The sequence below is a fragment of the Plutella xylostella genome, chromosome 27 (genome assembly GCF_932276165.1).
Source record: "Plutella xylostella chromosome 27, ilPluXylo3.1, whole genome shotgun sequence".
Lineage (NCBI taxonomy): Eukaryota > Metazoa > Arthropoda > Insecta > Lepidoptera > Plutellidae > Plutella > Plutella xylostella.
The window spans coordinates 7394913-7417935 of NC_064007.1; the positions used below are offsets into that span (position 1 = coordinate 7394913).

General features: G+C 39.6%; 2 protein-coding genes across 3 annotated transcripts; both read left to right on the top strand.

Annotated features, from left to right (window-relative positions):
- The first annotated feature begins 3355 nt into the window (after nt 1-3355).
- On the top strand, nt 3356-7216 carry LOC125490793 (achelase-2-like). Its single transcript, XM_048631114.1, has 6 exons — nt 3356-3385; nt 4138-4226; nt 5493-5793; nt 5967-6102; nt 6300-6451; nt 6684-7216. Exons 1-6 carry the CDS (start codon nt 3356-3358, stop codon nt 6807-6809), a joined length of 834 nt encoding a protein of 277 aa, XP_048487071.1. The 3' UTR covers nt 6810-7216.
- Nucleotides 7217-9113: 1897 nt separating this feature from the next.
- LOC119691820 (trypsin, alkaline B) lies at nt 9114-21335 on the top strand. Of its 2 annotated transcripts, none has more exons than XM_048631033.1 (7): nt 9114-9240; nt 9645-9778; nt 10994-11082; nt 12346-12646; nt 12827-12962; nt 13183-13334; nt 20814-21335. In XM_048631033.1, exons 1-7 carry the CDS (start codon nt 9192-9194, stop codon nt 20832-20834), a joined length of 882 nt encoding a protein of 293 aa, XP_048486990.1. In that variant the 5' UTR covers nt 9114-9191; the 3' UTR covers nt 20835-21335. The 2 variants fall into 2 exon arrangements, with proteins under 2 accessions (XP_048486990.1, XP_048486989.1); XM_048631032.1 differs by lacking the exon at nt 20814-21335 and adding an exon at nt 16742-17194.
- The last annotated feature ends 1688 nt before the right edge of the window (nt 21336-23023 follow it).

The following is a 23023-nucleotide window of genomic DNA, read 5'->3' on the forward strand; positions in this document are numbered from 1 at the left end:
TCGTCGGGGGACGACCCACCACCGTCGAGACATACCCTTACATGGCGTATTTAAGATCATTTTATAAGGTACTGCTTCTTTACCAGACCCACCGACATATTATGTGAGCTCCGTTTGGAGCTGTCAACGCGAGCAATGAAAATATTAAATATTCATAATACCGACACCAAACAGGGACGTGAGCCGAGCCGTAGTACACAGTTTTACGGGTAGGGTCAATACGTCTCAATACGACGAAGAAATACTTGTAAAATTTTGTTCAAAAAAATTAAAAATGATGATGATATTCAATATCCTTAATCAAGTTATTTGTTGGGAGTTCTGATGTAAGTTATCAGATCACTTCAAAATTATGTGACATTACTTACTTATGATTTTGATTATAACTAATTAAGTAGAAACGTCAGTTTAAAGGGTTTTAAAGTTCTACTGTATGATTATTAAAAAAACATGTTTAATGTGTTATTAATTAAAAAATAATCATTTATAGGGCGTTTGATGCCAACTGATAGCGTTTACCATGTGTTTCTGTTTTGATGGTAAGGGCCAAAGACTCTAGCTAAATAGGAGATAGGTCCTAAAAAATAAAATTACTTTTATTTATTTTATTTATTTATTTCACAAAATCCACAGCACAAGACAAAATAATAGCTTAGGTATTAGGTATATAAGCCATACATAGGCCAATTACGGACTTACATTATACAAACGAATCACAATTACATCAGACAGAAAATAAAGTATAAAAAATACATGCAAAATTTAGGTAACATTACAATACAGTCACACAAAAAATTACAAAAGAGGACAAGCAATTAAAATTTACAAGCAACAAAACATAAACAAAAATTCATTTAAAGTTGACTCATGTATATTAAACACAAAAGTTACCAGCATGTCATTTAAAAAAATAAATACTAAGACGTAAAGTTACCAAAAATCTAAATTTGGAGGCTAATTCCAAATTTTTAAATTGTAAATCAATAACTGTCCTTGGCGAAAAACCATTCCCTTATTCTATTTACAAAGCTCATTTGCGTTAAATGAAAAATGTCAAAGTCTGAGAACTGTTTATTATAAGTTTTAGGTAGTCGGCAACTTATGGAGTTACTTGCGTAGTTTGTATGCACTAAGGGTATGTGGAAAAGGGCTTTGCGAGTATGACGTGTGCGGGTGGATGGTGTATTCAGGGATAACATTATGTTTACGAGTTCAGGGCAGTCCACAATGCCATGACATACATTATATAGTAGTTTCATGTCCAAAACTATACGACGATCCTTTAAGGTCATAAATTTTAGGCGAGAACAAGAAGACTCATAATCATCCTGCAGTCCAGATCTATAATTGATATGGTTTATAAATCTTTTTTGAATGCGCTCAATCATATCCATATAAATGGTGTATTGTGGGTTCCAGACAGAGCAACAATATTCTAGGACACTTCTAACGTAGGCAAAGTATAAAACATAAACACAGTTAATGTCCTTAAATGGCTTACTGACTCTCAATATGAAACCAAGACTTTTAAATGCCTTATTGACTATGCTTTCAATGTGGTCGTGGAAAGTTAGTTTGGGGTCCAATAACACACCCAGATCTCGCATCACATACACTCTTTTCAGTGGAACATTATTTAGGGAGTAAGAATATGAAACAGGTGTCGTTTTCCTAGTAAAACTAATGTAGGTGCATTTATCGGCATTCACGTTAATTCTGTTCTTATAATAATATACTGAAAGACGATTCAGGTCCTCCTGAAGTAGTTCGCAGTCTTCAATTGATGCAACTTTCTTGTAAACCTTTTTATCATCGGCGTATAGAAGAAATTTCGAATTTTTAAAACAGTGTCCGATATCATATAAATATGCTACATAAAGAAGTGGTCCCAAAATAGACCCTTGTGGGACGCCTGATGGCACATGAATTACACCTGATCTACAATTGCCTATTCTAACAGCTTGGTTGCGGTTCTTTATGTATGATTCGGTCCAGCGCAGTAGATTGCCGCAGATTCCCAATGTCTCAATTTTATTTAGTAAGATCGTATGATCGACTCGATCAAACGCCTTTTCAAAGTCGGTATAAATGACGTCCACTTGTCCTCCCTTGTCCATATCCCTTAGAACCGAATTTGTAAATACTGCTAAATTTGTAGTGGTCGATTTAGACTTGACAAAACCATGTTGTTCGCATGGAATGTTCAACGAAATGTTGTTGTATACACGTTTATGGACCACTTTTTCCATCACTTTACTGAAAACATTTAGTACAGATATGGGTCTATAATGCTCTACCGGTATTTTGGAACCTTTTTTATGAATCGGTACGATATCGGCTAGTTTCCATGCTGTTGGTACCACCCCTTCACGAAACGATCTGTTCAAAATAATTGTCAATGGCTCGGCTAGCGTGTCAGCACAGTTAACCACTAGAACTGGTGGAATGCCATCACTACCAGGGCCCTTTGTTTTGTCGAGACTACGTAGCAGACGCAGTATTTCGTCGCGGGTGACGACTATTTCACTCGTAACTGAGTTATAGGGAGGATCTACCAAAGTAGTGTCAGGATATGAGTCAGCTGGCAATCTAAACATACTGGCAAAGAATTCATTAAAGGCATTGCAGGTGTCTTGTTCATTTTTTAGGGTGTTATTATTATAAGTCATATCCTTAGGGTAGCTGGATGTACCTTTTCGCTTTGATTTTACGTAAGACCAAAAAAGTTTGGGATTCGTTTTTATCCCATCTTGAGCTAATTTTATATAATTTAGGTAGCATTCTTCTTGCAAAGACTTTTGTCTTGTGCGGAGAAGGGCAAAAACATTATAATCGAGAGGATTTTTATACTTTTTCCATAGCCTGTGATACTTATTTTTTTCTTTGATCATATTAATTAGCGCCCGTGTAAACCATATTGGGTATTGATGTCTCCCCCCCATAATTTGTTTTGGTACATGTTTATCAATGGCTTCATTAATACACGAATACAGTGCTGACAGTACATCATCTACTGTGCCCTCATACAGTGTCAAACAATCAAAATCTGCTATTATGTCGTTTATGGCATTATAATTTCCTTTTCTAAAGCACAATTTAAAAGATTTCGTATGTTGCATATGCTGGAGACCAATGTCTTTCAAATCTATTTCAATAGCTGGATGAAAACGATCCTCAACGACTAACGAGCTATTTGGCTTACTTATATCCAGGATTAAATTCGAAAATACTAGATCTAGTACATTGCCGCAGGTATTTTTGAAATTATTATATTGCATTAAACCGAGAAAGTTAGTAGTATTAACAAGATTGCTAGCCGAATTCTGAAGTTCAACAGAACCCTTTTTTATACATAATGGCTCTGTGGAGTCCCAATTCAAACAAGGTAAGTTAAAATCACCAATCAGCAGGAAGTGGTCGCTGGAGTTATTTTGTGTAATATCGCTGAGGTTACTGATAAAACATTGCATGCGGTCAGGCAGATTACGATCTGGCGGTATGTAGGTTAAGCATATGTGCAAGTCTCTTGAGGAGCCCAAAGATTTACTCGGGATAGTGAACCAAATACACTCAAGATCATCGCACCACCATTCGGGGCGCGGTCGCATCTGCAACTGGCGTTTACACAGAGCCAAAACTCCGCCACCTGCCCCCCCAGCCCCACGGTCGCGACGTATGATATCATATATTTCTAAATCTACTAGTTCTGAATCAAAGATACCATCACAGAGCTTAGATTCGGTTATGAGAATTATGTCATAGTTACAAGCGGCAACATTATTGAAAAAGTTAGCTGTTTTTGTCCTCAAACCATTTACATTCTGGTAGTAGATATTAAGGGAAGAGAATTGTCTGTAAACTCATGTCATAGTAGACCATAAAGTAACGAAGTTACCTTTCTAAAGTCTTTGTCAAACCAGGACGCGTTACTAGCGCGCGTCACACGCAACGCAACGCTAGCGCTGGCGCTCTGTTTACCATAGTAGTACAACACATCTTGGCGTCATAGCGCGGCGTCAAGTTAGCGCTCTGACGCGCGCTAGTAATGCTTTCTGTTTCACGTGGCCTTATGTTATTTTAAATTTGCGTTTAGTTATATAGCCCTCATTGTAACGTACTTTATCACTGTATTTGCAGATGCGTGGTCAGAAACTGCTGCCAGAGGCCTGTGGGGGCGTGATACTCACACAGCACCACGTGCTCACCGCTGCGCACTGCTTACATCGGTAATAAATTCCAAAATGTTGTAAGTACTTAGTTACGATTTTGCGGTCGGCCTTAATTATCATGAAGGTCTCACTATATTTCCCTGTCAGTAATTTATAAGCTACCTCAAAGAGCTTCGCTGCGCCTTTAAGGCGCTATTATACGCAGAACTAGCGCCGCCAGTGGATAAAAAATCATAACTTTCGTTTGAAATTGCCGAAGATACCAGAAACGGCCATCGTTAGCCATTTTTAGATTAACTTCTAGATTCCAAGCACAAGGGATTAGGAGGTAGGCATAGAAGTAGAAAAAAAGACGGAAGGAATCTCGCGAACTAAAAAGTGAGGCACCCAGAGTAAGTCAGTCCGTACTCCATTTAAAATCAACGGCCAATCAATTGAAGATGTTGACATCTTCACCTAGCTGGGAAGCAAAATCACACCAAATGGTGGAACTGACGAGGATATCGGCAACCGCATCAACAAAGCCCGTGGAGCTTTTGCCATGTTAAGCCCAGTGTGGAGGTCTTCCGCATTCCGTCTCCAAACCAAGATCCGCCTGTTCAAGGCGTGCGTAAAGACCGTTCTCCTCTACGGTTGCGAAACTTGGAAGAAAACGGTTCAAACAACGAACAAGCTACAGGTTTTCGTAAACAGATGCTTACGCAATATCCTAGGGATCCGTTGGTTTGACTTTGTCTCCAACGAGGAACTTTGGCGCAGAACACATCAAAAACCTGTAGCAGAAACCGTAAAAGAACGCAAATGGAGATGGATAGGACACGTTCTCAGGCGTACTGAAGACGTCCCAAAGGAAGCGCTGACATGGCAACCCGAGGGCGGTAAACGAAGACTCGGCAGACCGCGAGAGACATGGCAGCGCTCTGTGAAAAAGGAAATGGGCCAGGCGGGGATGTCTTGGGTGGATGTCTCTGAGCTGGCCCAAGATCGTAAAGAATGGCGGCGCTTCACTTCGGCCCTTTGATCCCCAGCGGAGATTGGAAAGGGAATAATTAAGTAAGTAGATTCTAAAATTGGCGACGAAGACGCCAGCGGGCGGAGCTGCGATAGCCACTATATCTATAAAATTGAATAGAATATTCTTTATTTTGCACCATTAAAAATATTACAATTTCAAAACTTTTATATAAAATAGTACAAAAATATCAAATCAATCCAAAAGAGAAGCCGATGTGAATTGTGTTACAGGTGTGAACCCTTCGCCACTGCAGTATCAAGTCATACAGTGAATGATCTAGGTACACCATACCTATAAAATCTTTCCAGAAAAATCAATGACACTACAGCTGTTACTGGCACTACCATCTTGAGGGCATCTGAAGTTGTCATTCGCGTCGGATCCTCCTACAATGACCGCGGAGGCTCAGAGCATGTGACGTCCAAGACCGTGATCCACGAGGACTACAAATATTTGATCAGTTACGACAACGACGTGGCAGTGTTGGTGCTGCCGACCAATATGAGCAACTACCGGAGCAGCTCGGTGCAGCCAGCCGCCATCCCCCCGGGGGGGTATGTGGTCCCGGACAACGCGTCTGTGGTAGCTGTCGGGTGGGGACTGACTGATGTGAGTATCAAACACTTCTCCTTGTGGATTTTATCGGCATTTATATGTTGGTAAGCTAATGACCTAATTTCTTATTTGATAATTAACGGATATATACCCCATGTTTGGCTGCCGCAATGAGCCCCTGAATCATTTCTGTCGGCTTCCTATACCACTACTGTAATACTCCGTAGACGAACTGCAGCAAGTCACTCCCCCTCGGCCTGCGGCACGTGGGGCTGCGCACGGTGGACCGAGACACCTGCGGGGCGCGGTGGGGGCATGTGGTCCCAGACCCCATGCTCTGCGCGGGGCTGCTTGGTGTTGGAGGTAAGCTCGTATATCCGACTCGTCGACAGGCTGAACCGACTTATGCAGATGATTGACGAGTATTATCGAGTGCGTTTGATGAAAAACCGACCCGCTTCGAAGTCATAGGATTCATGAGTGTTTGTGAGAAAGTATGACTGTATATATATATATATATATCATACCTAGCTCGGCTAACAATAAGAGTTTGTACCCAGGAGCCGGTGCTTGCAGGGGTGACTCCGGTGGTCCCCTGGTGTACAACGGGGTGGTGGTGGGGGTGACCTCATTTGCGATGAGATGCGACGATTCCTTCTACCCTCATGTGTTCATGCGCGTCTCTAGCTACACCGACTGGATCAACAACACTGTAAGTAGTTTAATGAAATATAGAAATAGAATAGAACCTTGGCCGGTGCCTCCCTGTACTGCTCCCTTGCACCCCACGGCTGAGAATGCCCCCCCTTAAATATTTTCTTCTCTTAACATTTCTTTATGACGAACAAGACCTCAGTATGGTGAGCAAATTTGATGAAATTAGGTAGGTAAGTACAGTAGGAAGATGATACCCTCGATTTACATTATAATTATAAACTTTCCAGGTAAGTCAAAACCAGGTTGTGGCTGTGCACAAGAACAGTCACAACACCGCCGTGGCAGCTGACGTCACCAGTCTGATGCTACTCGCCTTCGCAACGTCAATTTGGATATTGTTTTCCGAAATCTGATTATTTTTTTAAGTAAGATGATAGTTTTAGTGTTAAAAAGAGGATGGGCGTTTTGGGACCTACGTCCAACAAAGATGAGTCACACATCGTTGGATAGCTCTTTTCAAGTTAGCAAAAAAATATTTTGACGTCAAATCCGTATTTATAAGTGGTCCATTTTGAAATAAATTCGTCAGGAGCAAGTATTTTTCATAGACATTGCACTCTCTCTCCTGATGACAGTTAGGGCGTAATACACGTGAACACGTATTTTTAAAATGGGAGATATTACTTTCAACAGGTTTTGTTTACTGATAGGTATAATAAAATATAATAATATTATAATGAATGATGATCATTTGTTTTAAAATTTTAAAATGAATGTCAAAAAATAACAAAATCATACAAAAACATCAAAATTACAGAAATAAAATATAAACACTTTCAAGGTATAATTATTATTCTAATTGGACAGTAAATCAGAAGTCGCTTCTCTTATTCATATTCTGCAAAAAAAAAATACCTTTTCAACGACGTATCACTCATTTCTATTGGTGCTGGTCCCAGCTTCCATAGATTTGTGTCCATCCTCTTGAAAACAGTTTCATTAAATAATTTAAAGTTTTGTAATTTAACATATTTTTTATAAATTTATATTTAAAAAAGTGGCATTATAGGTACTAACGAAAGTTTTTCATTTCCGTTTATATGGTTTTTTTCCTATTATATATATAGGAGGTTGCCGGAGTGGTATATGTAGATTATGTAGTTACCTGAAGAGGGGTGACTCAGACTGATTCCGTGTAGCTTTTGTGAGGTAGTTTAACTTAATGATGTTGATGACTTCGAAATTTTATCTTTTATTGAAATTAAATGTATTTTTAACAACTTATAATTTTTTATATCTTTCCTTTGCCCACTATTGTAAATTAATACTATGTCGGTACGTATAGAAATCATAAGAAGGTATATTAAAAAGACGCATGTAGAAATATGCGAGACTTTTTACATATTTGTTGTGCCCTAGAGTTCACTTGCAAAGCTAAGGGTCTTAAGGGGACCATTAATAGCTACATTTACCTTAAATAAAATTTACACAGCGGTGTTGTAAAAAAACATTGTTATATTAAGTACTAGCTATACCCGCGAGCTTCGTGGCCTAGTTCTTTCTCAGGGTCTAGAGTCTAGACCTTACCTATGTATACTAAATTTCATTCAAATCCGTTCAGTAGTTTTGGCGTGAAAGAGTAACAGACAGACACAGTCATTTCGCGGGTTCCCCTCATCTCGCCTAATCTTTATAGCCCTAAACTCGTTTCGCAAAACTTGTAAGGTCTAAACTTTTTTGGTAGAATCATCACTTCGCCAAGACTTATGTGGCATAAGACTCGTTCCGTCTAAAACTCTTTTAGCACAAACTTGAAACACCTAAGTCTCGTTTGCTCAAATTGTTCGTATTGGTATAATCTTGTTTACTCCTAAAATTATGTTAATAAATACTATATTAAGTATGTTGTAAATGTACAAATTGTGGTATTTTTCTCCTACATCCCGAAAATCACGATATTGAATGTTCAAAATATCGAAAGTGAAGGACCATTATAATGATTACAAACGCCATTAAACCCCATGGGATCGAAACCTAAAGATAGGTGCGAAGACGAGCAAAGCGAGGAAGCGGAGCGGAGCGTTTCCCACATAGCGGCCACAATACAAGGCACCAGTTTGCGCTATGTAGGGAGACGCTCCATCAAAGTTAAAGCCAAACGAAAATTATTACTTTGTATAACCTATGCCATAGCATTATTAGGGTATTCAAGATTTGGCCATACCATTATTAGGCTAAACAAGATTATGCGAAATAACTTTTTACTAAAAGAGATTTATGCCATACGATTTTCGGCGAAACGAGACTTTGAACAAACGTTACTGAGATGCAATATGAGATTAGGCAAATAAATCTTAGGCCAAAAAAGGTAGAACCTATTTCGCATTTATAATATTTAGTAAGGATAATAACAAAATTTCCCATATTTTACTGTACAGACCTTAGATTAACAATAAACGAACAAGACGGTACAGTTATATATTTTTACCTACTGGCATATTCGACGATGTATCTGTATCAGGTCAGTACTTATGTTACAATACCTAGCAACTAGCAACTTACAAAGCGTAGGAAAATATAGTGTGTTAAAAAGGATAGACAAGACACAAAGAGTTGTAGATTTTCACCTTTACTATAATTATTTACCACTATTGCAACACCTTGTACTGTTATATCCGTCCTCATTGCTTCGCCGTAGACAAGTAAAAAAGCTGCAATAAATAAAATTGCGATGGCCATGGCTTGGCCATCCCAATTTTAACTTACTTTTGAGACAGGAAATAAACAGGAAAGTGATGGTTTTCAGGATGAAGTTACTAATTATGACTGTGCTATTTTACTATGGTAAGCTTTATTATTTACGGTAGTTAAGTATGGTAAAGAAAAATTGGGTAGATATCTATATCTATGTGTCTTTGTAGTACTTTATACTTAGCCCCCTTCATTTTTTAAAGGGAAAAATGTAACCTTGCCGGTTTTTATTTCTATAGGCATTATTCATATACACTTAATCAAAAACTATGTAAAAAGTAGAAGAATCGCTATTTCTTTATTACCTATAGGGTACAGTCAACCCCTAGTAAAGGAGTGAGAATTTTTCTTCAACATTATAATATATATACTGTATTAGCTTACCTGACTTAATGTCAATTTTAACCTTATTTTACGATCCATACATTTTATGCGATCAGGAAGTTCTCATTAAAAATATGGACTACGTATAGGTTAGTATATAATTATGTTTTCAGGGTGCTGTGAGGACACGGTGACTGTGAGGGAGCCCCCCGCGCGCCCCGCGCCCCCCGCCAACAGGATCGTCAGGGGACACCCCACCACCGTCAAGACATACCCTTACATGGCGTATTTAACTTTATTTTTTACGGTATTGCTTCTTTATCAGACTCACCGACATAGTATGCAGTAGTAGAGTAGCTTAGTTTGGAGCTGTCGACGACGCGAGCAATGAAAAAGTTAAATTTCATAATACCGACACCAAACAGGGACGTGATGTGACTGTGACCGTAGGTACACAGTTGTACGGGTAGGGTCAGTGCGTCTCAGTATGTCCGTTAATTCTCAAATAATTTTGTTCTAAAAATTAAAATGATAAAGGTATTCAATATCCATAATCAAGTTATTTGTTTGGAGTTCTGATGTAAGTTATCAGATTTTTCTTACATTGCACAATAAAGGGTATTCTATTCTAAACACTGAAGATCAGATCATTTCAAAATTATGTGACATTACTTACTTATGATTTTGATTATCAATAATTAAGTAGAAATATAAGCTTTTAGGGATTCAAACTTTTACTGTATATTTGTTTTTAAAAAACCAGTTTTATGTGTTTTCAATTTTCTGTGATTTTTGTGATGCAATGATATAAGTAATCAACAACTCTGTAAAATAAATTGATAAATAAATAAAAAAAAATTAAAAAAAAAAGTAATTAGAAAGCGTTTGACAGCCAACTGACAGGGTTAACCATGTGTTTCTGTTTTGATGGTAAGGGCCCAAGACTCAAGTTAGTCCTATTTATGAGGTAGGTAAGTCCTAAAAATTTCTATTGTGAAGTTACCTTTCTAAAGGCTCTGTCAAACCAGGACGCGTTACTAGCGCGCGTCATACGCAACGCAACGCTAGCGCTGGCGCTCTGTTTACCATAGTAGTTGTAGCGGCCTAATTTGCGTATTGAATTTGTCCTATATTTCTGGTGTTTAAAATAAGGAACAACCGCTTTGGAATACTGATATAACGTGTATTGATTAAATAAGTCAGTTACAATGTACAATATTCGAGGAACTGGGGTAGGGAACAATTCAACCAATCACAGTGATAATGCTTCACGCCATCTACATCCAATCAGGTGGCAGTATTTGTAGTAGTACCAAGCTTGCCACTAGATGGCGCTGTTCCGGTTTATTTGGGCCCGAAAAGTAGTAAAACACATCTTGGCGTCATAGCGCGGCGTCAAGTTAGCGCTCTGACGCGCGCTAGTGCTTTCTGTTTGACGTAGCATTAAGTTATTTTAAATTTCCGGTAAGTTATACATAGCCCTCATTATAACGTAAACGTAACTTTATCACTGTATTTGCAGATGCGTGGTCAGAAACTGCTGCCAGAGGCCTGCGGGGGCGTGATACTCACACAGCACCACGTGCTCACCGCTGCGCACTGCTTACATCGGTAATAAATTCCAAAATGTTGTAAGTACTTAGTTACGATTTTGCGGTCGGCCTTAATTATCATGAAGGTCTCACTATATTTCCCTGTCAGTAATTTATAAGCTACCTCAAAGAGCTTCGCTGCGCCTTTAAGGCGCTATTATACGCAGAACTAGCGCCGCCAGTGGATAAAAAATCATAACTTTCGTTTGAAATTGCCGAAGATACCAGAAACGGCCATCCTTAGCCATTTTTAGATTAACTTCTAGATTCCAAGCACAAGGGATTAGGAGGTAGGCATAGAAGTAGAAAAAAAGACGGAAGGAATCTCGCGAACTAAAAAGTGAGGCACCCAGAGTAAGTCAGTCCGTACTCCATTTAAAATCAACGGCCAATCAATTGAAGATGTTGACACCTTCACCTAGCTGGGAAGCAAAATCACACCAAATGGTGGAACTGACGAGGATATCGGCAACCGCATCAACAAAGCCCGTGGAGCTTTTGCCATGTTAAGCCCAGTGTGGAGGTCTTCCGCATTCCGTCTCCAAACCAAGATCCGCCTGTTCAAGGCGTGCGTAAAGACCGTTCTCCTCTACGGTTGCGAAACTTGGAAGAAAACGGTTCAAACAACGAACAAGCTACAGGTTTTCGTAAACAGATGCTTACGCAATATCCTAGGGATCCGTTGGTTTGACTTTGTCTCCGAACTTTGGCGCAGAACACATCAAAAACCTGTAGCAGAAACCGTAAAAGAACGCAAATGGAGATGGATAGGACACGTTCTCAGGCGTACTGAAGACGTCCCAAAGGAAGCGCTGACATGGCACCCCGAGGGCGGTAAACGAAGACTCGGCAGACCGCGAGAGACATGGCAGCGCTCTGTGAAAAAGGAAATGGGCCAGGCGGGGATGTCTTGGGCGGATGTCTCTGAGCTGGCCCAAGATCTTAAAGAATGGCGGCGCTTCACTTCGGCCCTTTGATTCCCAGCGGAGATTGGGAATAAGGAAGTAAGTATAAGTAGGTTCTAAAATTGGCGACGAAGACGCCAGCGGGCGCAGCCGCGATAGCCACTATATCTATAAAATTGAATAGAATATTCTTTATTTTGCACTTAAAAATATTACAATTTCAAAATTTTTATATAAAATAGTACAAAAATAACAAATTAGTCAATCCAAAAGAGAAGCCGATGTGAATTGTGTTACAGGTGTGAACCCTTTGCCACTGCAGTATCAAGTCATGCGGTGAATGATCTAGGTACACCATACCTATAAAATCTTTCCAGAAAAATCAATGACACTACAGCTGTTACTGGCAATACCATCTTGAGGGCATCTGAAGTTGTCATTCGCGTCGGATCCTCCTACAATGACCGTGGAGGCTCAGAGCATGTGACGTCCAAGACCGTGGTCCACGAGGACTACAAATTTTTGATCAGTTACGACAACGACGTGGCAGTGTTGGTGCTGCCGACCAGTATGAGCAACTACCGGAGCAGCTCGGTGCAGCCAGCCGCCATCCCCCCGGGGGGGTATGTGGTCCCGGACAACGCGTCTGTGGTAGCTGTCGGGTGGGGACTGACTGATGTGAGTATCAAACACTTCACCTTGTGGATTTTATCGGCATTTATATGTAGGTAAGTAATGACCTAATTTCTTATTTGATAATAAACGGATATATACCTACCCCATGTTTGGCATGATGCCGCAATGAGCCCTTGAATCATTTCTGTCGGCTTCCTATACCACAACTGTAATACTCCGTAGGAGAACTGCAACAACTCAAGCCCCCTCGGCCTGCGGCACGTGGGGCTGCGCACGGTGGACCGAGACACCTGCGCCGCGCGTTATTCGATCTTCTCATACAACAACATGCTCTGCGCGGGGCTGCTTGGTGTTGGAGGTAAGCTCGTATATCCGACTCGTCGATAGGCTGGACCGACTTTTGCAGACGATTGACGAGTATTGTCGAGTGCGTTTGAGGTTTGATGAAAAACTGACTCCGCAACGAAGCCAAATGTCGAATATTTGTGAGATTTTCTGAAGTTTGTGTTCACACACGTTCGATATTTTCCAGACTTGTCATACCTAGCTCGGCTAACAATAAGAGTTTGACCCCACAGGAGCCGGTATTTGTTCGGGTGACTCCGGTGGTCCCCTGGTGTACAACGGGGTGGTGGTGGGGGTGACCTCATTTTCGGTGACATGCGACGATTCCTTCTACCCTCAAGTGTTCATGCGCGTTTCTAGCTACACCAACTGGATCAACAACACTGTAAGTAGTTTAATGAAATATAGAAATAGAACAGCGTACCCTTGCACCCCACGGCTGAGAATGCCCCCCCTTAAAGAGTTTCTTCTCTTAACATTTCTTTATTATGCTCGTTGATTTTAATAGTTGGGTAGATGTACAGCGTGATGGGTATGAAAGTGTATTGGGTAAGTTTGGTGACGTAAGAGTGAATGAGAATGGCAGGTATCTTCTGGATGTTTGCTTAGAAAGAAACCTTGTAGTTTCTAATTCTATGTTCAAGCACAAAAAGATACAAATGTATACATGGCAACGACAAAATGAAAGGAGTATAATAGACTTTGTGATTGTGGATGAAAGATTACGCGTAAACGTTGCTGATACTCGAGCCTATCGGGGTGTCAATGTTGGAACGGACCATTTTCTGGTTGAAAGCCGGATTCGTGGTCTGTTTAATTATTGGCGACACCGACCTCAAGTATCAACAACAAATTTAGAGCGTATCAAAGTAGAAAAATTGCAAGATGATGTAGTAAGTGAAGAGTATAGAAGAAGTTTGAAAGAAAACTTAGAGAGCACTAATATCTTAGATGAAAATGATTTAGAAGAAAAATGGAAGCGTTTGAAAGACAATTTAGTAAATACGGCGGTGAAATTATGTGGAGTGAATAAAAGAAAGAAGAGTGGTAAGAGGGAGCTTACTTGGTGGGATGATGAATGCAAAAAGGTAATGAATGAAAAGAAGATGGCATGGTTGGATTTGTTGTCTAAAAAAGCCAACAACAGAATGCAAGGAAATCGGGGAATGGAAGATGAAATGAAAGAAATTCGTGAAAAGTATGTTTTACTAAAGAAAAAAGTAAAAGAAGTGATTGAAAGGAAGAAAAAGGCATTAAAAGATGAATGTGATAGAAAATTCTCTGACAACTTTCGAGCGAACATTAAATTGTTCTGGAAGTTCGTAAGAAAGGCTCGAGGGAAGTCAGAGAATACAAATCTGGATGTGATAAGGGATGAAAATGGAGATGTTTTGAATGATGAAAATAAAGTCCTTAAAAGATGGAAAGAATATTTTGAAAGTTTGTTTGAAAGCACAGATTGTATGACTGTAAGTGATGTAGAGGTAGAAAGTGAAAGAATTATACATGAGGAATACAAGATAAGTATGAAAGAAATTATGGATGCATTAAAAAGAATGAAAGTTGGCAAATCGGCCGGGTATGATAGGGTATCTTTAGAGATGCTAAGAGCGGGAGGTGGAGTGGCGGCAAGTGAGCTTTACCAACTCTTCAATGAGTGCTGGCTTTGCGGTACGGTGCCACGCGACTGGTGCAGAGCGGTCATAGCTCCTTTGTATAAAGGAAAAGTATCGCTCCAGACCTGCAACAGTTACCGCGGCATCAGCCTCTTAAGTATAGTTGGTAAATTGTATGCAAAAATATTGATTGAAAGGGTAGTGAAAGAGACCGAAGAAAAGATCTGGGATGTGCAGGTGGTTTTCGAAAGGGGATGGGATGTACGGATCAAGTCTTTTCTCTACGAAGCGTCACAGAAAAAGTCCTTGCAAAGCAGCAAAAGGTGTTCTGTGGCTTATGATAGAGTGAGGAGGAATGATTTATGGGAGACACTATCCGTTTATGGAGTGTCTGGCCACCTGACGCGGGCACTGGGGTCCCTTTATAGGGAATCTAGTGCGTGTGTCAGGATAAACGGAGCCTACACTGACTGGTTTGGTATCCACAGAGGTGTTAGACAGGGATGTGTGGCTTCGCCTTGGCTGTTTAATTTATTTATGGATAGTTGTCTCAAGGATATGAAAGATGACGAAAGAGGTTTGCGAATAGGAGAGTTGCTTCTTAAGTGTTTCCTGTATGCTGACGATCAAGTCATACTTGCATCGTCGGTAGAACAGCTGCAACAACAAGTAACTCTCATGCATGAAAGTTTTAAAAGGAAAGGAATGAAAGTGAATGTTAATAAGACGAAAGTTATGGTGTTTGAAAGAGAGGAAGAGGTAACTGAATGTAAGATCACGATCGAGAACGAAAAAGTGGAGCAAGTGAATGAGTTTGTTTATTTGGGTAGTCTGTTTACGAGGGATGGGAAATGGGAAGGGGATATTGAAAGAAGAGTGAAAGCGGGAAATAAAGTAAATGGGGCCTTGCACTCTTTCATGAGGAGTCAAAACGTGTCTCAAAAGGCTCGTTTGGCTGTTCATGGGGGAGTGTTGGTCCCTACACTAATGTATGGAAGTGAAAGCTAGGTTTGGCAGAAGAAGAATGAAAGTAGGGTAAATTCTGTTGAGATGCGCTCTCTAAGAAGTATGTGTGGACTGAAACTGAATGATAGAATAAGGAATAGTGTTATAAGAGATCGAGTTGGAGTAAAAGAAGACGTAGTGACCAAAATTGAAAAGGGAATGTTGAGATGGTTTGGTCACATTGAAAGGATGGATGAAAGAAGACTGACGAAAGAAATTTATTGTGCGGAGATGTATGGTTATGTCGGTAGAGGACGTCCTAGGCGAAAGTATGTCGACCAGATAGGCATACTCAAGAAGAGCCAAATTAGGAGTTTCCGAAACCGACGTGCGTGTATGAAGAGACTTATGAATGTGGAGGAAGCGAAAGAAGTATGTCAGGATCGTGGAACGTGGAGATCCATAGTCTCTGCCTACCCCTCTGGGAGACAGGCGTGAGCATATGTATGTATGTGTACATTTCTTTATGACGAACAAGAAAATATTTTTGTTATCATACCTATACCCTACCTAATACGTAAAATTATATCATCATCATCGTGGCCTTGTACGTCTATGACAGACGATTTAGTTAGTGTCTGGAACATTTTTCGTGACTATATAAGCCGATACGGGAGCGGCAAGGCCTCCCGCAGGATCTACAAGTGAAAGTGCAGCTAGTGGTCGGTACACGACTCTCTCTCGCGTCTCGTTTTTGGCGCTTGTGGGCGAGATCAGAAAACCAGGCGTCGTCGTGAATTTTACGGCCGTCGAACACGTGCTTTCGCCATGCATCCCTACCCTCAGCGAGTTTCTCCCAACTATGATAATCGATGCCAGAAGCAGCCATATCCCGCTTGACGCAATCTTTGAATCGCAGTATGGGTCGCCCCAACCCTCTCTTAGCATTTGCCACAGCGCTAAGCATAACACTCCGCGGCAGACGAGACGTTTCCATTCTGTGCACATGCCCTAAAAAATTATAAACGCGAAAGTTTTTAAGTAAGTATGTACATACCTAATTATGTTGAGCAAATTTGATGAAATTAGGTAGGTAAGTAGGAGCTGATACCCTCGATTTACCTACATTATAATTTTAAACTTTCCACTGAGCGCCCCCCAGTAGGCGCGGTGATTGCCGTGATACAGGGTAACTCCTGGCTGGAAGGGTGCATTCATTAATCAATTCCAGGTAAGTCAAAACCAGGTTGTGGTTGTGGACAAGAACAGTCACAACACCGCCGTGGCAGCTGACGTCACCAGGTTGATGCTACTCGTCTTCGCAACGTCAATTGGGATTATGTATTCCAAAATCTCATTATTTTTTTAAGTAAGTAGCTACCGATGATAGTTTTAATGTCTAAATTTAAACTTATTGTGTTTAAATTATAATATAAATATTTTTTATAAATTTATGTTTAAAAAGTGGCTTTTTAGGCAAATACTGTAAGTTTTGCATTTCCGTTTATAATGTATTTTTTTTCTTATTATACATATAGGATGTTCTCGGAGTGGTAGGTATATTGTTACCTGAAAAGGGGTGACTCAGACTCATTCTGAGCAACTTTTGTCAGGTAGTTTAACTTGATTATGTTGATGACTTTGAAATTTTGTCTTTTATTGAAATTAAATGTATTTTTAACAACTTATGATTTTTTATAAGTATCTTTCCTTTGCCCCCTATTAGGTATTTTAGGTATTGTAGGTACGAATAGAAATCATAAGTAGGTATATGAAAAAGACGTATGTAGAAATATGCGAAACGTTTTACATAAATTTGATGTGTCCTAGAGTCCACTTGCAAAGCTAAGGGTCTTAAGGGGACCATAAATAGCTACGTTTACCTTAAATAAAATTTACACCGCGGTGTTGTAAAAAAACGTTGTATTAAGTAACTACTAGCTGATCCCGCGAGCTTCGCTTCGCCTTAAAAAGTTTTCCCGTGGGAATTCCGGGATAAAAAGTAGCCTATGTTCTTTCTCAGGGTCTAGACCACAATGTTTACTAAATTTCATTCCAGACATTGTACAGACCTTAGAATAACAATATACGAACAAGACGGTAAAGTAATTTATGTTTACTGGCGTATTCGACGATGTATCTGTGTCAGTTCATTATATACTTATGTACAATACCTAGAAACTTACGTAGCGTAGGACATACAATACAGTGTGTTAAAAAGGATAGACAAGACACTAAGCCCCTGTTTCACAATGTCTGGTTAGTCGCTACCTGTCGGATAAAATACATGCTGTCACTGTCCAAAAAATAATAACAAAGAGTGACAGCATGTATTTTATCCGTCAGGTAGCCACTAACCAGACATTGTGAAACAGACCCTAAGAGTTGTAGATTTTCACCTTTACTATAATTATTTACCACTATTGCAACACCTTGTACTTTAACGTCCGTCAACATTGCTTCGCCGTAGACAAGTAAAAAAGCTACAATAAATAATATTGCGATGGCCATGGCTTGGCCATCGCAATTTTTACTTAGGTACTTTTGAGACTGGAAATAAAAAGGAAAGTGATGGTTTTCAGTATGAAGTTACTAATAATGACTGTGCTATTTTACCATGGTAAGCTTTATTATTTACGGTAGTCATAAGTACGGTAGACTAAAATTGAATATATCTATTATCTATGTGTAGGTTGCAGCTATATTTTGTGACTTGTCGCGTGCCTTTGAACTGGTGAATCACTCACTGCTATTAGAGAAACTTAAGGCGTATGGCGTTGAAGGCAATTTCTTCTCAATAGTCAGTGAATTCCTCCAAAACCGTCAGCAATGTACCAGTGTTCGTAACATTAAATCAGACCTAGAATATATCGGCGACAGTGCGGTGCCACAGGGCTCTGTAATGGGCAACAATCTGTTCCTCCTACTCGTCAACGACCTGACGACGGCATCGGACGAAGCCGAATATGTCCTATTCGCTGATGACGGCTGTGTCATTGTTGCGGCAGACAAATTCCATGAACTAAAAGACAAAATTACCAAGGTAATGGCGTCACTCGCTAATTGGTTTGGTGCGAATGGGATGCTTCTCAATGTGGAGAAAACTAACATTATGCACTTCCAACTAAGAAGAGTGAGAGGTCACGATCTGGATGTCATGTGTAATGGACAACCTGTCCCACAAGTTGACCAAGTGAAATACTTGGGCTTCACGGTAGACAGCGCGCTCACTTGGTCGGCACACATTGACCTCGCCTGTGGACGTCTAGCATCGGCTTGCTTCGCCCTATCACGTCTAACGCCTAGCTTATCACTTGAAAACTTAAAAAAAGCGTACTACGGCTACTTCCACTCCATCCTAACATATGGAATAGACGTGTGGGGTGATGCAGCTGATGCTTATAAAATTTTCAAGAAACAAAAAAGAGCTGTTCGTATTATTGCTGGGACTCCCTGGGACCATCACGCAAGAGATTTGTTTGTAAAGTACAAAATACTAACTGCGCCATGTCTCTATATATTAGAGGTAGCGAAGTATGCGAGACGGAATCTTAATAGCTTACAAACAATCGGTGACACTCACAACATAAACACTAGGCAGCGCCACCGCCTGTGCACGCCCGCGAGGAGACTCGCCAAGTCTGACAAGACGCTGGGCGTGCTGGCCCCCAAGGTGTACAACGCTCTGCCTAGTGACATTAAGTCTGCCCCGAGTGACGCTGTATTCATTGCCAAGCTCAAAAAGTTGTTGGTTGGTATGGCCTGTTACTCCACTAGTGAATTTTTCACTAATGTATCATTTGCCAATGAGGTAGCTACTGTATAGTTAAGAACTGTTTTTTTAACTATGATTTGTAATTATAATGTGTGACGTCTGTATACTTGTAAGTCTTTACTTTTATACTGTATCCTCTTTTTATTACTTTAAAATATGACGTGTAAATTGTAAAATTTATCAATAAAGGATTGAAATTGAAATTGAAATATGTCGCAGGCATCTGGTTTAATCTCCTGTTTGATTGAACCGCTAGCCCGTTCATTGGATGACGCTGCTTAGTTGTATGACTAGGCCGAACGTTGATTGCGTTGAAGCGTCACAAAAAGTCCAACTAGGTAGCTGACTTAAAATCAGTCAGGTGGTGAACAAAACGAATATGACGTCTAACAGCTAACAGCTGACACAAAAAGCACCTATATTGTTAGTTTTTTGCAAATAAATTAGCTTTAAAGTGCGTTATTTGTGTTAAAATAGTGTGACAACATGGATTTACCTATAATAACGCCGCGGGCGGATAGTTTCAAAGAAAAAATTGTGGCGTAACTGGATAATTATAAACAACAATATGAAGATAAGTTTATTGTTATTGTTTAGTTAATTTGTGAGATAAGAGCTTTGTAACATAGTCTTTTTGTTGACTCTTGTCTGTTCATGTTCACCCTAACCAGACATTACAAAGTTGCTATACTATATCCCATTCAACGGCTCCGCTGAATGACGTTCAGTCATGACGTCGAACGTTACAATCAACGACTTGACGAGTTGTCCTTTAGTCATACAACTGAATAGCGCCATCCAATGAACGGGCTAGTGGTTCAATCAAACAGGAGATTAAACCAGATGCCTGCGACATGTATATGTGGTACTTTATACTAAGCTCCTTCAGTTTTCAAAGGTAAAAGAATGTAACCTTACCAATTTTTTATTTATATAGTTAGGTAGGTATATTAAATCAAAGTCTATTTAAAAAGTAAAAAAATTGTTATTTCTTTATTACCGATAATGTCCTCCTAGCCGAATTTCGACCACGGCGGCCAATCTCAATTGAGATCAGCCATCTACGCAGGAGTAGATTATAGTGCCCAAGTGTGTGCGCAGTACACAGGAGCACTCTCTGTTCCATCACTCTCATAACCCAATGGGACGGATTGACCGACACGACTGGAGAGAGCTAGGCGCAGGACCGACTGGACAGCATGGATCGTTTCACTGTTTCGGACATCAGGTGATCAGCCTTCTATGTCCTAACCAAACTTAGAACCACAATTTTTGAAACACAAATTGATGGTCCCACCCGGGAATCGAACCCGGGACCTCTGGGTCATGAAGCGAAGCTTCTACCACTAGACCACAGAGGCAGTATTACCGATAGGGTGCAATCAACCCCCAGTAAAAGAGAAAAATTTTTTTTCAACATTATTAGGCATGTATTAATTTTTACCTACCTTAAGAATGTCAATTTTATCAACTAACAAATTTAAAAATTATGGTCTACGTGTAGGTAGGTATATTCTTACGTTTTCAGGGAGCTGTGAGGACATGGTGACTGTGAGGGAGCCCCCCGCGCCCCCCGCCAACAGGATCGTCGGGGGACGACCCACCACCGTCGAGGCATACCCATACATGGCGTATTTAAGATCATTATGTACGGTAGGTACTGCTGCTTTACCAGACCCACCGACATAATTATGGAAGCTTCGTTTGGGGCTGTCAACGCGAGCAATGAAAAAGTTAAATTTTCATAATACCGATACCAAACAGGGAAGTAATGTTGATGTGACTGTGACCGTAGGTACACAGTTGTACGGGTAGGGTCAGTGCGTCTCAGTATGTCCGAGAAATACTTCTCAAATGTTCTAAAAATTAAAATAATGAAGGTATTCAATATCCATAATGATAGTTATTTGTTGGGAGTTCTGATGTAAGTTATCAGATCATATCAAAATTATGTGACATTACTCAATAATGATTTGATTTAGTATAACTAATTAAGTAGATACGTCAGTTTTCAGGGTTTTTAAACTTCCACGGTATAATATTAAAAAAAATATATTTATATTATTTATTTAAGGGTGTCATTTAAACGATCGCCAATTAAATCCGTTTTGAATTTGCTAAATAATAGGTTTGAAGGCAAAATAGTAGATTTGCCAGCAAATTTTTGCCCCCAAACAATTTTAAATCAATTCAACAATTAATCACTTAAAATTGCCGGGATTTATGATCAAGTGGCAAGTTAACATTTATGTATATATTTTAATAGGTATGTCCACATAACTCGATGTTATGTTTAATATTTAAATGAAACAAAAAATTAAGTTTAAATCATCAATATTCTTAATTAAAAACAACATAAACAACCTTCTTCTAATTATAACTTAAACCTTAATCTTCTTCTAATCAAAAGCAATCTTATTGTAATTAAAACTTAAACTTCCTCTTTTCATCATCATCATCATCAGCCAATAATCATCCACTGGTGGAGATAGATCCGCTCCCAAGGAGTGCCACAACATTCGGTCCTCTGCCTTCCTCATCCAACCACTACCGGCTATCCGCCTAAGATCGTCAGTCCAGCGGGCAGGAGGGCGTCCCACGCTCCGTTTGCCTGTTCGTGGTCTCGACTTGAGAACTCGTCTACCCCAACGGTTATCGGTTCTTCGGCAGATATGACCAGCCCACTGCCTCTTCAGCTTGCATATTTTGACAGCTAAGTATGTCGGTAACCTTGGTCCTCTGACGGATAATCTCATTTCTGATACGATCCATCAGAGAAACTCCAAGCATAGCTCTCTCCATAGCACCGTCTCCGCTAATTTGTAAACTCATGTATTAAATTGCTAACGAATTATAATGTTTTAATAACTGGACCAATCATAATGTAACTACTGCAATGCTGATAAAATATGAATTTAAAAGAAATCGCAACATGCGACCTAGAGTCAATATATTTGCTGGCAAATCTACTATTCTGCGGGCGCAGTTATTATTTGAGGAGCAAAAATAATATTCTGCATACAAAGTTTTTATTTATGTAATGAACTCAAATTTTTTGGCAATCCATCTATTATTTTAGATTTTTGTATTGATATTATTTGCTGATTCATACCAGAGGACACTTTTTATTTATTTGAGGACAAAAATATATTGTTGCGGTTGATCTATTAATTTGCTGATACAAGTTGATGACAAAAATAAACTTTGCTGGCAAGAAATATAGTTCCCTTTATTTAACTCTTCGTTGTACAAATATTACAAACATTACATTGTACAATTTTATAAGATTTTAATTAAAAAATAATCAATTATAATTTGTTTGACAGCCAACTTCTACCATGTATTTCTGTTTCGATGGTAAGGCCCCAAAACTTTAGTTAAATTAGGAGGTAAGTTCTAAAAATTAAAATTATGAAGTTACCTTTCTCTTTGTCAAACCAGGATGCGTTACTTACGGGCCTTTTCGGTGCTGGACACCATTATATTTTTTAATTATTCTTAATGTTCTTTTGTTTGATTCACTTTTATTTAAATTTCGTTTTTTATTTTATTTTTTTGTGTATTTATGTTATTACTTACTATTTTTTGATGTGTGGTGCTAGACACCGAATTAAGATTTTTTATATTTTATCTTTATCTTGGCGTCATAGCTCGGCGTCATGTTAGCGCTCTGACGCGCGCTGGTAATGCTTTCTGTTTGACGTAGCCTTATGTTATTTTGAATATACGGTTAGTTAT

Excerpts from the sequence above, each read along its gene's own strand:
- LOC119691820 (XM_048631032.1), top strand. The coding sequence starts at position 9,192 with ATGGTTTTCAGGATGAAGTTACTAATTATGACTGTGCTATTTTACTAT. Across the intron at positions 9,779-10,993 it reads ATTTAACTTTATTTTTTACG|ATGCGTGGTCAGAAACTGCT; the intron begins GTATTGCTTCTT and ends CTGTATTTGCAG. Across the intron at positions 11,083-12,345 it reads GCTGCGCACTGCTTACATCG|AAAAATCAATGACACTACAG; the intron begins GTAATAAATTCC and ends AAATCTTTCCAG.
- LOC125490793 (XM_048631114.1), top strand. The coding sequence starts at position 3,356 with ATGGCTCTGTGGAGTCCCAATTCAAACAAG. Across the intron at positions 5,794-5,966 it reads TCGGGTGGGGACTGACTGAT|ACGAACTGCAGCAAGTCACT; the intron begins GTGAGTATCAAA and ends AATACTCCGTAG. Across the intron at positions 6,103-6,299 it reads GGGGCTGCTTGGTGTTGGAG|GAGCCGGTGCTTGCAGGGGT; the intron begins GTAAGCTCGTAT and ends GTTTGTACCCAG.